We start from the raw sequence: 16,017 nt of genomic DNA, 5'->3' as shown, positions 1-16,017 counted from the left end.
AGTTTCAAACTTTCCACAGTGTGGACCAGAAAATTCCAGGCCACACTGTCGAAGGCTTTCTCCGCATCTACCAGTAACATTGCCACCTTCTTGCTAGGTTTCATATCAATATATTCTAGAAGATCAGTCACTATTCTTGTATTATTTTTTATCTGTCTTGTTTTAAAGTTGTATTTTAATCAATTGTTTTTATACTTGGTGTTAGCCACCCTGAGCCCGGAATTGGTTGGGGAGGGCGGGGTATAAATAAGAAAAGGAAAGGAAAAAAAAGAGAGAACGAAAAGGAGGAGGCAGAAAAGCTGGAAGTACCAGACTGGAGAGTACTTGATAGAGCGGGAGAAAGAGGAGCACACGAGATGTTGCAACAAGCGGTGGAAAATGCAAGCAGGTAGCGAAGGGGAGCCACCGGGAACGGCTGCAGGGCAGGGATCCTCAAGGCGGCAGCCCTTGGTGCAACTTCTGCGCTGTCAGGCTAGTGTTACTTGGCCCTGTGGCAGCTTCGCATTTAACAATTCACTTACTTGCCATGGGCAAGCAGGAATCCCATGCAGGCGAGTGAGTGGACTTGCAAAGGAGGCATGGACCTTTCTGCCTCTTCTCTGCCAACCTGCTTTGCAGAATGCAATTTTTAAAGAAAGCATTGCCAGTGTTTCTTGCTGGCTGTGGGGCAGGCGGGTAAATAAAAAACACAAATTTGTGGGCTGTGCCAGCCCATGCCAATACCTGTGACTGGGAGGGTTGCCAGCACTCTTAGTTTGCCCACCATGTTTCTGTGCATGTGCAGTAGTTTCCCATGGAAACAGTGTGAACTTGGGACTGGCAGTCTCCCTTCCTCGGGTCATCTGAGGTTTTGCCAAGCATTGACCATGCATTTTGAACCATGTGGTGCAGTCTGAAGTTTGTGATCCTGCGCCAAGTGCTGCACACAGCCCTGTCTGTGCCTGAAGCATCCCTGGTGGACACCCATCCAACTTCACCTCCCTAGAGGTTGTCCAAAACAGACCTCGCCAGGTTCTTAGCCTGCTTATTTGTTGCTGAACGGCTGTGAAGTCTATGGAGTGCCCTTTGAACAGCTTATGCTGCAGCCGTCTCCTCCCTAGAATTTAAAAGGCAGTGCTTTACCAGAGAGGAAATAACAAGCAATTGTTGTCCCTCTCCTTTCTGGCATCTTTTTTAAAAAAACAAAAACAAAACCCTTTTAGGCCATTGGAAAGAAGAGGGACAATTGCTCTTGCAGGCTTGCCAAATTAATCCCACTGTCGGTTGCAGGAAGGCATCCCTCTTCAGCCTGAGTGAGGACAAGTCTTCCGTAGTGGCACGGAGCAAGGCACAACTGTCCAGTTTGCCAGCTGCGGTAGCCACCAGGGGGCAGCTGCTTAAGCTTGGGCTCTGCTAGCACGGGTGGAAAAAGCTGCGGAGTGCTTTGTGAAGATCTTAAAGGCCTGGAAGCCTTAAGGGAGGACAGGGCCGCATGTATTGTGGGAAAGTTCATTAAGCAGGAGGAAACCACGTAGAACTTCAAGCACAGCTTCCCTTTGGGGCGATTGTGGACGTCTGCAGTGTATCTAACGGTGTGTGCTGCCAGTGGTGAGTCCGTCCACCAGTCTGCTTCTCTCTTCGCCCTCGTTTGTATGCTAATTCTTTGCTTCTGGTCAAAGGTATCAGTTTCCCAGAATCCTTTGCTTTTGCAGTTCTCTGGCCCTCTGATCCATCTTCCTTTCAAGTTGTTAGCAAAGGATCATGTACGTCGATGGCATAATAATAAATTCAATAAAGCTATGGAACTCACTGCCACGGTAATGTGGCAGTGGCTCAGAATAAAAGGGAGCTAGGGAAATAGGTGCAGAAGTTGTGACGTTAGTGCCATTTCAGTTGGCTAAAATGGAGCAGTTGCTTAGCAGCACACCATAGACTGAGGATGCTGGACAGCTTCCTTTGATGTACCCACGGCTGGCTGATAGTATGCAAGGGGAGCTAACCAAGAAGCTTGCTCTGAAGCCTCTGCTGTTCCTTTCTTTTTCTACTCCCCACTTCTGTTTGCATGTTCAGGAGCTGATGTGTGCATTTGAGCCCAGGGATGTGTGCATTTGAGTCTCCTTTGTGCTGTTTAATCCGCCTCTGCCTTGCCTTGCAGACTTCAGGTATCGAAACCACAAGGATGCTGTGCCGAGCAAAGGCTCGGACCTGTGCTTGAGGAGCAGGCTTTCTCCAATCCTCCAAGGACTCCTGGACTTCCACAATGGATTCCTCTTGGATCACCCCAACTCGGCTCCCATCCAGGATGTGCTAGAGAAACCTTCCGGGAAACGCAAATGCAAAACCAAACACCTCTCAGGCATCTGTGAAGAGGGGAAGGTACAGTATTGCTTAGGAGATGCTGGAGTTGATTTTGGGATAGGGTTAGACGGGTGCTGCACCCAGGGCTCTGTGGGAGTCTGAGCTACAAAACCAGGCTCAATCGCCACTTAAAAGGTTTAGCTAGCAGAGACTTCCGGGTTGGCGCTTCTGGTAATGGCGGATTTCCTCCGTCTCGGAGGAATCCGCTCCCTGGAAACAAGGGTCTGACCGCCACGGCGAGGTGGAGACCCACAAAAAACCACGGACGGAAGAAGACCGTGGGCTTGGGATTCGGCACGTACCCTTTGTGCCTCCCCTACTCATGGGGAGACCCGGTTTCGGGGCTCCGGAGCAACGTGGGGTGAGCGGCACGGTACATCGAACTGACCGCTACTTTCAGGGAGTGAAGCCGCATAGCTGTTGCCAGAAAGCGCCGACTTTTCCTGCGGACATTTGGACTTTAAGTAAATATTCATAAGTAAATTGAATTGGATTACTAAACATATGGATTTGGCACTTGAACGTGAAGGTCTAAACAGGAAGTCCACCTTCCGTTTTGTAAAAAGATTAAAGCAAAGCCGCCGTAAGCTGAAGCCTACGAAAAGTATTCTGTAAAGTATTAATTTTCACCATTTAAGACATTGAACACCCCATCGGAAGCAGGGGAAGAGGGGGGAATTCTTTTGTGGACGATTTAAACCTGCAGGACAGTGAAGAAGATGATTTAATTTACCACTGTCTCGATCCTGGGATCGGGCTGTCAAAAGGCTTTATGATTTGAAAAAATAATAACGGGGATTGGAATACATCTTGATGGACGGTTGAATAGAGATATATACCTTTTCGTGTTGATTTCATGGTATTTAAAAAGAAGAAGAGCTGATTTGTAATTTTGTTACTGAATTCTGAATTGAAAATAACAAAAATAGAAACTGTTGTCGATAGAGGGAGCTTCAGAAACTGTTGCGACTGTTACACTTCTGAGGCGGAAAATTCCACTAAAGAATGGAGGCTGAGAAATAAGTGGCCTTGAAGAATTTTAAGATAATACTGGAAAAACAAGAAGCTCCTGGGAACATGGCTGATAAAATAACTGCTCTGTTGGAGCAATTGATAAAGACAGTGGACACTTTTGAACAAAGTGTCTCTGACTTGGAACAGAATGTATCTTTTTTTTTTTAAATGATATTTTATTATTTCACAATCAATAAACAAAGAATACAAATCAACAAATACATCAAAGAAAAAAGAAAAGAAAACAATACATACATTGTACATAGACAAAAAAAGAAAAATAAAATAGAAAAAGTTAAAAACAAATATTGTGTCTTTATATTTTTCAGCATTAACTTGAGTCTACGACTTCCCCATACCTTCCCACTCTGTATTCTAGATCTTATATTCTGACAGTAAACTCTTTCCCTCTGGCGTATCTTTAGTTCAACTTAGTCTTATTATCTTAACAATCATTGCATTTCCATATGTCTTAAAAATTATTCTTTCTTTATCATTAAGTTTTTATACTAACATTCTTTTAAATTCAATCTGATGTCCTCAAACGTTCTTTATTTTATGATGCTTCTGTAGATAGTCTTTAAATTTCCTCCAGTCTTCTTTCACCGTCTCTTCTCCCTGGTCTCTGATTCCGCCGGTCATTTCTGCAAGCTCCATGTAGTCGATAAGCTTCATTGGCCATTCTTCCAGCGTGGGTAGATCTTGCGTCTTCCAATGTTGTGCAGTAAGTATTCTTGTTGCTGTTGTAGCATACATAAAAAAGGTTCTGTCCTTCACCTGGACCTGTTGGTTCACCATACCCAGGAGAAAGGCTTCTGGGTTCTTTCTAAATGTGTATTTAAACACCTTTTTCAGTTCATTATAAATCATCTCCCAGAAGGCCTTGATCCTTGGGCACGTCCACCAAAGGTGAAAGAAAGTGCCTTCAGATTCTTTACATTTCCAACATTTATTATCAGGCATATGATACATTTTTGCTAGCTTGACTGGTGTCATGTACCATCTGTAAATCATTTTCATTATATTTTCTCTTAAGGCATTACATGCCGTAAACTTTATTCCAGTGGTCCACAACCTTTCCCAGTCAGCAAACATTATGTTATGACCAACATCTTGTGCCCATTTAATCATAACCGATTTCACTTCCTCATCTTGTGTATTCCATTTCAGCAGCAAGTTATACATTCTAGACAATATTTTTGTTTTGGGTTCTAACAATTCTGTTTCCAATTTTGATTTCTCCACCTGGAAGCCAGTTTTTCTATCCATTTTAAATGCCTCCATTATTTGGTAATGTGATGGGATGAAGAGCTGCTTGTGCGTAAACTGCAAGTCCCTCAGAGTTTGAACAAGTTCTCAAACCTCTGCCTGTGACGGAGCCCCTCCAGCATGGCTGCGTCAATCGCTAGCAGAATCCGAAAGTGGTTGCTTTCGGAAACGTTTCCAACATAAAAGCTCCTTAACGGAAACACGTCTTCTGGACTCTCTGCGTGACAGTTTCCGGCGAGGAACGGGTGTCCCTATAGGAGGTCCTGAGACCTCCCCACTGTTTTCGCTGGAAGCGTCTCTGAGCCATTCCTCCGACTCTCCTTCCCTTGACGTTCCTGTTCGCCCCCTACTGGTTCCCTCTTCAGCTGTTACGTCTCTCTCTACCTCAGAGAGCCTTTGCACCTCCTGTCCTGCCGATGGCAGTTCCCTGACATCCACCTCCCCTCCAGGGCCCCCTTCACCCCCTCCCGTCTCCTCCCCTACGGGTTGGGAGGAGGTAAAACCCCGGAAAGACCCTTCCTCATCGTCTGAAGTTTCGAACACCTTTCTCCACTTGTTGTTGTTCCTAGTCTCTCGGTACTCCTCGTCATCTGAGTCCGTTCCTTCTTCCAACTCCGACTCCGCGAATCCTTCCAGTTCCTCTTCCTCGTCTGTGGTGCCGAAATACTCCCTCCTAAACCTTGCTACAGGCTGTGGTTTCCTCGGGAATCTTTGGTGGAACGTTTCTGTTAAAACCTCGTCATTGACCTCCTCTGCAGTCACCCAGGTGTTTTCTGACTCCGGTTCCCCTTCCCACGCCACCAAATACTCCACCAGATTGCCCTTCCACCTGGAATCGAGGATTTCCGCTACCTGGTTACTGCTTTCCCTCTCTTCCAAGACTGGTCCCCTGGTGTACTCCCCTTCACCTCCCCCCTTGTACGGTGACAGTAACGACCTGTGGAACACTGGGTGCAATTTCATGTGGCTGGGTAACCGGAGTTTGAAAGCCACTGGGTTGACCTGCTGAATGACCTCAAAGGGTCCCAATCTCTTGGGTCTTAATTTTTTGCAACCCCCTTTGAACGGCAACCCTTGGGTGGACAGCCACACCTGATCCCCCACCCTTATTGTTTCACCTTCCCTTCTGTTCTTGTCTGCCTGCTTCTTATATTGTGCCTTGGCCCTTTCTAAGTTGAGCTGAAGCTGACGATGGATCGCTTCCATCTCTTCTACAAAATGTTCGGCCGCTGGGACGCTCCATCTCTCGCCTCCCTCCCCTGGGAATGCCCTGGGGTGACACCCGTAATTGGCCAAAAAGGGGCTCATCCCTGTGGACACATGCTCCGCATTGTTGTAGGCAAATTCTGCCAGCGCCAGCTTTTCGACCCAATCATTCTCTCTGTCATTGACATAACACCTCAGATATTGTTGGAGGATGCCATTTGCTCTTTCCGCCTGCCCGTTGGTTTCAGGGTGCCGGGCAGTCGAAAAATTGACTTCCACGTGCAGCAAGCTCATGAGCTTCCTCCAGAACCTGGAAGTAAATTGTTTGCCGCGGTCTGAGATCACCCTCAAGGGGGCGCCGTGCAGCCGGAAGATGTGTTCTACAAACAACTTCGCTGTTTCTTCCGCTGTGACTGCATGTGAACATGCTACAAAGTGGCACATCTTAGTTAACAGGTCCACTACTACCATAATGGCCGTTTTCCCCTTGGATTTGGGCAGATCCGTCATAAAATCTATTGATACCGCCTCCCAAGGCCGTTCTGGCGTGGGTAATGGTTCTAATAACCCTGCCGGCGCCCTTCTTTCCCCCTTGGCCCTCTGGCATTGGTCACACCCTCTCCCCTGAGACCTCTGAGCTTATTTTGGGCATATTCGTCATTTTCCGTTTCCTCTACCAGTTCTCGTCTCCCCACCAGCGCCGCCCCACACACCCAGCGGTCCTCAGGAATGACATGTCTTTCTTCGATTGCCCCCTCCCCCTCCAAATACTCTGGTTTGCGTGAGAGAGCGTCCGCCCTGACGTTCTCTGGGCCTGGTACATAACAAATCTCAAAGTGAAATTTGGAAAATTCCTGTGCCCATCTCACTTGTCGTTGGTTGAGTACTCGAGCTGTTCTCCAATACTCCAAATTCTTGTGGTCGGTGCACACTTGCACCTTGTGTTGTGCCCCAATCAATAAATGTCTCCACCTCCGGAACGCTTCGTGAATGGCGAGTAGTTCCCTGTCATACACCGTGTAGTTCCGCTCGGACTTATTCAGCTTCCTCGAGAAGAAGGCACACGGTCTCCACTCCGACGTATTCCTTCCCGGCTGAAGAAGTACCGCCCCTACCGCTCGGTCTGACGCGTCTGTTTCCACTCTCATGGGCTTCTGTAGGTCCACATGCAGAAGTTGTTCTTCCGAGGCGAAAGCCCTTTTCAGTTCTTCAAAAGCTCGCTCCGCCTCCGCCGTCCAAACAAATTTCTTCTTGCTACTGAGGCAGTCGGTGATGGGCGCCGTCAAGTGTGCAAAGTTCTTGATGAACTTCCGATAAAATTCCCAAACCCCAGGAATCTTTGCACATCCTTCTTGGTCTTCGGTGTCTTCCATTCCAGCACCGCCTGGACCTTGCCTGGATCCATGGCCAATCCTTTGTCTGACAAGCGGTACCCCAGGAATTCCACCTCCTTGGCATGAAACTGGCACTTCTCCAGTTTCACCCACAGCTGATTGGCTTGCAGCCGGCCCAACACTTCTCTCACGTCCCTCACATGCTGCTCTTCATCTTCCGAATACACCAACACGTCATCTAAAAAGGCCACACAATTCTTGTAGAGCAAAGGTCCCAAGACGTGGTTGATAAAACTTTGAAAACATGCGGAGCCGGCTTGGAGACCGAAGGGCATTACGAGGTATTCAAATGCTCCCAAAGGGGTGAACATGGTGGTCTTCCATTCATCCCCCTTCCTTATGCGTATCAGATTGTACGCCCCCCGCAGGTCCAGTTTTGTAAAAATCTTCCCCTTCCTCACCCTGGTCAGAATGTCATCAATTCGGGGCATAGGAAAAGCCAGGGGTTCCGACACGGCATTTAGCGCCCTGAAGTCCACTACAAGTCTCGGCTTATCTGTGTTTTTTTTGTCCACAAAAAACACTGGGCTGCCCCCCACCGCTCGGGACTCTCTGATGAAACCTCGCTTCAGGTTTTTGTCAATGAACTCCCTCAGCTCCTGCATCTCCCTGTCTGACATGGCGTACAGCTTGCCCACTGGGAGTTGAGCCCCAGGGAGTAGGTTGATTTGACAGTCAAAGGGTCTATGCGGCGGCAGTTTGTCCGCTTCCCTTTCGCTAAATACGTTGCTCAGATCTGCATATTGCGGAGGCACCTCCCCTTTATTCATTACCTCCATCCCAGCTAGGGTGAGCCTGGCTTCCCCTGGATCCTTCCCCTGCTTGCAGTGTTCTAGGCAATGCGCTGACCCAAAGGAGACCACCCTCTGATGCCAGCCCACTAGAGGATCGTGTAGTGCCAGCCAGCTCATCCCCAAAATGATGGGAGCTCCTCCCAAGGTGGCCACATTAAACGCTATCCTCTCGGTGTGCCTTGCCACCCTCATTATCATGGGGACTGTCTGTTGGTTCACTTCTCCTCCCAACAGCTCTCTGCCGTCAATCGTGGTCACCTGCAGGGGTTTACTTAAGGGGAGGGTTTGTATCTGGTGCTCAGCTGCGAACTCCTTACTCATGAAATTACAGGAGCTGCCTGAATCCAGAAGGGCCTTGATCTGTAGGGGGTGTCCGTTTGGCAGCTCTAGCAACACCTCTATCACTAGAGCAGGTCTGGGAGGTTCTGGTGAGGGCACTTTCACTGCTTTTGGGCCTGGCTGCTGTGCCCCGATGGTGGCAGCCAGGCGTTGGCTTTTACTTGCTCCTTGCTTTCCTCCTCCTCTCCCCCAACAGCTCCTGCCATGCCTTGCCATTCCTTTCTTCGTGGACAGACTCTGGCAAAGTGTCCTGGCTGTTGGCAGAGATAACATTTCTTGGCGCTCTTTCCCTCCTTCTTCCGCCCTTCACCGAGGTTTGAAACTGCGCGCGCCCGCGCTGTTCCCACTTCCATCGGCTCTGCCGGCGGGAAAGGCTGCTCTGGAATGTCTGGAATGCGGAGCTCCCTCCAACGTTCTCCTTTCCCCTCCCGCTTCTCCAAAGCCCTCGCTTCCTGGCGCGCTCCTATGGCCAGCGCGGATTTAGTCAGCTGGTCCATAGACTCCGCTCTGGGGGCCCGGGAAAGTTCATCTTTTAAGGACGAAGAGAGCCCTTCTTCGAAAAGCATCTGAATGGGCTCCGCAGACAGGTCCCACCCCAATCTATGAATCAACATAGTGAACTCAGTCCAGTACTCACGGACAGTCCGGTTCCCCTGTTTGCAAGCCGTTAACTGCCTTCGCACCCCTCCCTGCTCAATGTCGCTGGAAAACATCAGGTCCATGGCACGAAAAAACTTCCTCGTGTCCTTTAGGATCTCATTATTTGCTGCCATCAAGGGTCTAACCCAGTCCTTCGCCCCTGATTCGAGATGGCTAATTACAAAAGCCACTCGCGATTCCTCATCAGGGAAGTCATCAAATTGCAGATTGAGAGCGTATTACATCTCTGTCCTAAAGGCATGATAGTTTCTGGGGTCCCCCCCAAATTTCTGCACCAATCCTGGCATCTTTCTGGTGAGCGGGGTGGCTTTCTCCTTCCCCCTTTCTGCATCCTGAGCCCTCCTCTCCTCCAGCCTCGCCGTCTGCAAGGCAAGCTGGATCTCCAACGTCCTGTACCTTTCCTCCAGGCTTGGACCTCCTCCAGCTGCTCCTGCTCCTCCGGTTCCGGCTGGTTCGCTCATGATGCCTCTCCCTGGCACAAGCTAGCTTTCGGTGACTTTCGGATTGCTGTGATGGGATGAAGAGCTGCTTGTGCGTAAACTGCAAGTCCCTCAGAGTTTGAACAAGTTCTCAAACCTCTGCCTGTGACGGAGCCCCTCCAGCATGGCTGCGTCAATCGCTAGCAGAATCCGAAAGTGGTTGCTTTCGGAAATGTTTCCAACATAAAAGCTCCTTAACGGAAACACGTCTTCTGGACTCTCTGCGTGACAGTTTCCGGCGAGGAACGGGTGTCCCTATAGGAGGTCCTGAGACCTCCCCACTGTTTTCGCTGGAAGCGTCTCTGAGCCATTCCTCCGACTCTCCTTCCCTTGACGTTCCTGTTCGCCCCCTACTGGTTCCCTCTTCAGCTGTTACATCTCTCTCTACCTCAGAGAGCCTTTGCACCTCCTGTCCTGCCGATGGCAGTTCCCTGACAGGTAATAATGAAGCCAATCTCGGACTTTGCTTTTTAATTTATCAAAACTCTGTAGTTTCAATTTGTCACCATCCTGTTCTAAAATCTCCCAATACTTTGGCCAATTGGCCTCCATATTGAGTCTCTTTACCGCTTTAGCTTCCATTGGAGACAACCACCTTGGAGTTTTGTTTTCCAAAAGATCTTTATATCTAATCCACACATTAAACAATGCTTTTCTGACAATGTGAATTTTGAACATTCTGTGCACTTTAACCTTGTCGTACCATAAATACGCATGCCAGCCAAATGCATTATTGAAACCTTCTAAGTCCAGTATGTCTGTATTTTCAAGAAGTAGCCATTCTTTCAACCAGCAGAAGGCTGCTGCTTCATAATAAAGTTTTAAGTCCGGCAGGGCAAAGCCCCCTCTTTCTTTTACATCTGTTAATATTTTAAATTTTATTCGTGGCTTTTTGCCCTACCAGACAAATCTGGATATGTCTTTTTGCCACTTCTTGAAACAGTCAGTTTTATCAATAATCTGCAACGTCTGAAATAAGAATAACATTCTTGGCAATACATTCATCTTAATCACAGCAATACGTCCTAGAAGTGAGAGTTTCAAGTTTGACCATATATCTAGATCCTTTTTTATCTCCGTCCAACATTTCTCATAATTGTCTTTAAATAAATTCCCATTTTTTGCAGTCATAGTAATTCCCAAATATTTTACTTTTTTAACCACTGTTAGACCTGTCTCATTCTGAAACCTTTCATTTTCAATTTCTGTCAGATTCTTTGTCAAAACCTTAGTTTTTGTTTTGTTTAATTTAAAACCTGCCAATTGGCCAAATTCCTGAATCAATTCTAAAACCTTTTTTCCACTGGATTCTGGCTCCTGCAACGTCAAAACCAAGTCATCTGCAAAGGCTCTTAGTTTATATTGTTTAGCTCCGACCTGTATCCCTTTAACCAATTGGTCCTTTCTGATCATATTAAGCAACACCTCCAGGACCGATATAAAAAGCAAAGGGGAGATAGGGCAACCTTGTCGTGTTCCTTTTTCTATTCTGAACTCCTCTGTCAAAACATTGTTAACAATTAATTTAGCTTTTTGTTCAGAATAGATTGCCCCTATACCATTTTCAAACTCTTGGCCTACCCCCATACCCTGGAGTTTCTTCTTCATAAAACTCCAAGAAATATTATCAAAGGCTTTCTCCGCATCCACAAATATCAGTGCCGCTTTTGTATTTATATTTTCCTGTAAAAGTTCCAAAATGTCAATTATATTTCTTACGTTCTCTGATAAATGCCTTCCTGGGAGGAAGCCTGCTTGATCTTTATGGATCTCCTCTATTAATACCTTCTTCAATCTTCTAGCCAAGATATCTGCAAATATTTTATAATCCACATTAAGCAATGATATAGGCCGGTAGTTCCTAAGTTGATGTTTTTCAGAGTCTGTCTTTGGTATAAGAGTCACAAAAGCTTCTTTCCACGTCTCTGGAGCCTTTTCCCCCTGAAGTATTTCGTTACATATTTCCTTTAAGGGTTGAATTAACCAGTCTTTCAATGATTTATAGTATCTTGCAGTCAGCCCATCAGGTCCTGGAGATTTGCCTAGTTGCATATTTTGAATGGCACTCTCAACCTCTTGTTCCGTTATCCTACTACTCAATTTGAGTTTATTTTCTTGAGATATTTTTGATAGCCCATTCACTTTCAAAAATTCTTCTATCTCTGTTTCCTTCTGTGGTTGTTGAGAGTAGAGCTTTTAAAAATATTTTTGGAAAGCACTCCTAATCTCAGTAGGATATTGTAGCATTCTTCCTTCAACTTCCAAATTTGGAACAGAATGTATCTGTCTTGGAACAGAAAGTGAGTAATTCAACAGGTGCTGTTTGGGATGTGGAACCAACATCGAAAGGGCAAGCATTGGAGAAGAGGATGGAACAACCAAAACAACCTGTTTTGTCTCTGCAAGATGAAACTCAAGTGGAGGCCTTGGCCTCAGTGTTTCAAATTGATGGACATAAATTGAAGTTCGAGGTTATGGACTTTGAAAGTCAGAACTGGAGAGGCAGGGCCCCATTTGGACTGAATAAGGCAAGATGGATGGACTTTCTGTTGGAGAGTGGCACTGCGGGAAAGCTTGGAAAAGTGGAATTCCGTAACCTCAAAGAGACTGTGGAGTATGCTTTGGAATACCTCTTGGATCACAATTTTGAACATGGAGTATGGGCAATCATGTTGAAATTGAATAAAGGAGCTGCCGAGAAAAAAGCCCTTTGGGATTTAATTTTAGGCACTGAAAGAAACCCGCAGACAGATCAGGAAGAAGAGTTAAGAGCCTCGGACATAAGAGCACCGGGTTGATGGAATTAATGGAACTGACAGAAAAGACTGATAAAATTAGCAGAAAAGACTGATAAAATTCGAAACCAGGGGGAAGAGATGGTGGGGAAAAATTGGGAATTTTTTAAAACAGTATTTAGTATAATATTGTACAATTAAGGAATGTTGGGAGATGGTGGAATGAATTTATTTGACTTTAGTGGAAATATGATAAGGATTTGAGATATTAGGATTTAAGGGTATAAGATTTAAGGTTTTTCTCTTTTCTCTTTTTATTAGATTGGAGTATAGATAATTTTCTAGATGTTGATGGGAGGATAAGGTTTAAATGGATTAAGATAAATAAGTGAGTAAGCAGTGAAAGATGGAAAGAACTTGCTGACTTAATTAATAATTGGAATACAAAAAGGGAGGTGGGAGGAGGTCGAGGAAATAAGTTATTGAAGGATGGAATTCTGAAAAATGGAAGTGTTTCTTTTTTAAATGTTTTTGTTTTTTGTTTTTTCTCTTGTTGGTGGGGTGGTGGGGTGGTTCTTTATGTATTTTTAATTCTTATTTTTGTTTTTTTCCCCTTATTCTATTGTATTTTGTCTTTTTCAAAAAAAAAATGTATTTGTGAAAATTGGAATAAATATTATTTTTTAAAATAAATAAATAAAAGGTTTAGCTAGCAGATGCTGGGAAATAACTTCTCTCGGTTGCCTGGGACTTTGGGAAGTTGCCACTCGGCATCACAGACCAAGGATGGGCAACCTGTCATCCCCCTGGCTGGGGTGTGAGGGAGCTGAAGTGCCAAAGGCAGCACATCCCTGTTGTCAACAGTACTAGTTTAAGCAAAACAAAGAGTTTCATCCTGGTGTACAGCTGCTTCCTCAGTTCCTGTGAATGGATCTGCCAGCATTTTTCATTTTATTTTAAAGGGCTCTCAATATGATCAGAGCAGAAGCCGTGTGTGTATGTGTTCAGAACCCAAATCAGCAATCCGCCCTGGGTACGCCTGCCTGTGCACAATGCAAAGGCCGAATGGATTACTGGGAGCAGAATTCAGCATTTGAGAGTCTCGGTTTTCTTTTTTTTTTTTTAAGATTTAAAAAAATGTGAGCGATGCCTGTGAGATCCCAGGAAAATGGGCTAGCGTGGTGTTGGAGAGTGTGATTTACACAGCTGAGATTTCCGGACTTCCATATTGTATATCATTTTCTGCCCTTCTTGAGTGTGCATACAATTGAGTGTGCATACAAAAGTAAATGTGTTATTGATGTAAACTGTGACGTTGTGGAATGCAAGCTTTTTTTAGAGGTTCAGCATTCTTCTTCACTTAGCCCTGTTCTGACACTACTCTTCTTCCTCCCCAATCCCCCCAATCATTCTCTGTGTTCCATATTTTTTTTTTAAAGGCCAAGGCATGCCTGAGCCAGTTCAAGATACGCTCTCCAAAGAAAGCTCGGGAACCCTGCTTGTTGAACAAGTCCCTGCAGCACAAATCAGAAAGAGCCCTTGAGCCCCCCGCAGCCCCGCCGGTGCCCCCTGAAGCTCGTCGACTGATAGTGAACAAGAATGCAGGGGAGACACTGCTGCAGAGAGCAGCCCTGCTTGGCTACAAGGTGGGTGCCACTTCTTGCAAGGGGGGCGGGGCGGATAAACAGCAGGAGACAACTGCTGCCATTGTTTACTAATCTTGGGTTGGGGGTTCTTTCGCCAGGATGTGGTGATGTACTGCCTGCAGAAGGAAAACAACAATGTCAACCACAGGGACAACGCAGGCTACACAGCCCTGCACGAGGCCTGCGCTCGCGGCTGGGTGGACATCCTGCAGCTCTTGCTGGAGCATGGTGCAAACGTGAACTGCAGTGCGCAGGATGGCACCAGGCAAGTCCACCGCTGCTGAGGAACCACAGTTGCCAGGGGCTTGGCCAGGGGCTAAGTGGTCCACTGAATCTGGGCCTCAGGTGGCCCGTTTTAGCTTCTGAATCTGTAACATTGATGAGTTAAGCCAGTGAGAGCTGCTGTGGTGCAGTACTTAAGAGTGTCAGATTTAGGGCAGAGGAGAGTCAGGTTCCATTGCCAACTCTGCCACTCTCTGGGTGATCTTGGACCAGCCATACCCTTCCTACCTAACCTACATTGCACATTTTTCATGAGGGTAAAGAGATGGGGGAGACCACGTGAACTTCCTTGAGATCCTTGGGAGGAAAGCTGGGGTGGCAATTAAATAAATAAATGCAACCTACCTTGTCCGTGTGCTCTTGCACTGAATTTCTTTTTCTTTTCTTTTTTGCATTTGCTTTCCTTTAAAAAAAAATTATTAGGCATTTAAGCAAAACATATTATCCAAAAACATGTCTTCCTTAATATTTTCCCCATTTTCCTCCCTCCCCCCACCCTCCCCTAAAAAGCCCCCACCCTCCACCCCCTGACTTCCCTCAGTTCCAATCTTTGGTTTCTCTATGAATGCTATTCTCTGCATGTTACAAAGTTGTATAAATCCTTAAGTTGTCTAACTGATTATTGTCAATAAAGAGTTTGTGAGTGTTTATTCAAAACCTGCCGAAGAGTCCAATTCACTTTGTTGCTTCTTCAAATAGTTTATAAAGGGTTCCCATTCATCTTTGATGTCACAGTTATCCTTGTCCCGTAGCTTATGTGTCAACTTTGCCAGTTCTGCATAGTCCATCAGTTTCTCTTGCCATGATTCTTTAGTTGGGATTTCTTCAGTCTTCCATCCTTGTGCTATTAAGACTCTTGCAGCTGTTATTGCATACATGAAGATGTTTTTCAGCTTTTTTGGCAGGTCTTTCCCTATGATCCCTAACAGAAATGCTTCAGGTTTTTTAACAAACGTTAAGTGGAACATTTTCTTCACTTCATTGTGTATCATTTCTCAATTTTTTTATTATTACATTACAATCCCACCACATATGATAAAATGTCACCTCCTTTTCTTTACATTTCCAACATATATTTGAACTAGTTTTGTACATTTTCCCTAACTGCACTGGTGTCATATACATCTTCTTCATATAATTCTCCTTCAACAGGGAACAGTCTGTAAATTTTATTTCAGTTTTCCTTAACTTTCCCCACTCTTCCATCATAATATTGTGGCCTACATCTTGTGCCCATTTAATCATGACTGATTTTACCTCTTCATCTTACGTCTCCCATTCTAATAGTATGCTGTAGGCGGCCTTCAGTAATTTCACTTTCCCTTCAATCACTTCTGTTTGGAATCTAGATCTTGTGTAGCTAAATCCTTTCTTACTGTCTTCTTTATATGTTTCGTCTAATTGTCGCTAGTGCAACCAACTCTGAAAATGATCTTTGATCTCGTCATAATCTCTTAATTTCCATTTTCCATCATGATCCTTTAATAGATCAACATATGTGAGCCATTTTCCTTTCTTTCCAAGTGGTTTGAGCAGTAATGCTTCATGTGGTGAAATCCACCAAGGGGTCTTTTGTTCCAATAAATCTTTATATCTCTCCTATACTCTCATTAATGATTTCCTAATTATATGGGCCACCTCATGAGAAGACAAGACTCACTGGAAAAGACCCTGATGTTGCGAAAGATGGAGGGCACAAGGAGAAGAGGACGACAGAGGACGAGATGGTTAGACAGTGTTCTCGAAGCTACAAACATGAATCTGACCAAACTGCGGGTGGCAGTGGAAGACAGAAGGGCCTGGCGTGCTCTGGTCCATGGGGTCACGAAGAGTCGGACACGACTGAACGACTAAACAACAAC

General features: G+C 45.7%; 1 protein-coding gene across 1 annotated transcript in view; it reads left to right on the top strand.

Moving 5' to 3' along the window:
• LOC310668870 (BCL-6 corepressor-like protein 1) overlaps positions 1 to 16,017 on the top strand; it is a 101,119-nt gene that overhangs the window by 59,121 nt on the left and 25,981 nt on the right. The window contains 4 exon segments of the mRNA XM_083422231.1: positions 274 to 388; positions 2,135 to 2,355; positions 13,667 to 13,873; positions 13,972 to 14,138. Of these exon segments, the coding sequence (XP_083278357.1) occupies positions 274 to 388; positions 2,135 to 2,355; positions 13,667 to 13,873; positions 13,972 to 14,138 (710 nt within the window).

The sequence above is a fragment of the Podarcis tiliguerta genome, assembly GCF_965153285.1.
Source record: "Podarcis tiliguerta genome assembly, chromosome: W".
Classification (NCBI taxonomy): Eukaryota; Metazoa; Chordata; class Lepidosauria; order Squamata; family Lacertidae; genus Podarcis; species Podarcis tiliguerta.
This window is presented reverse-complemented; position numbering and strand designations above follow the sequence as displayed.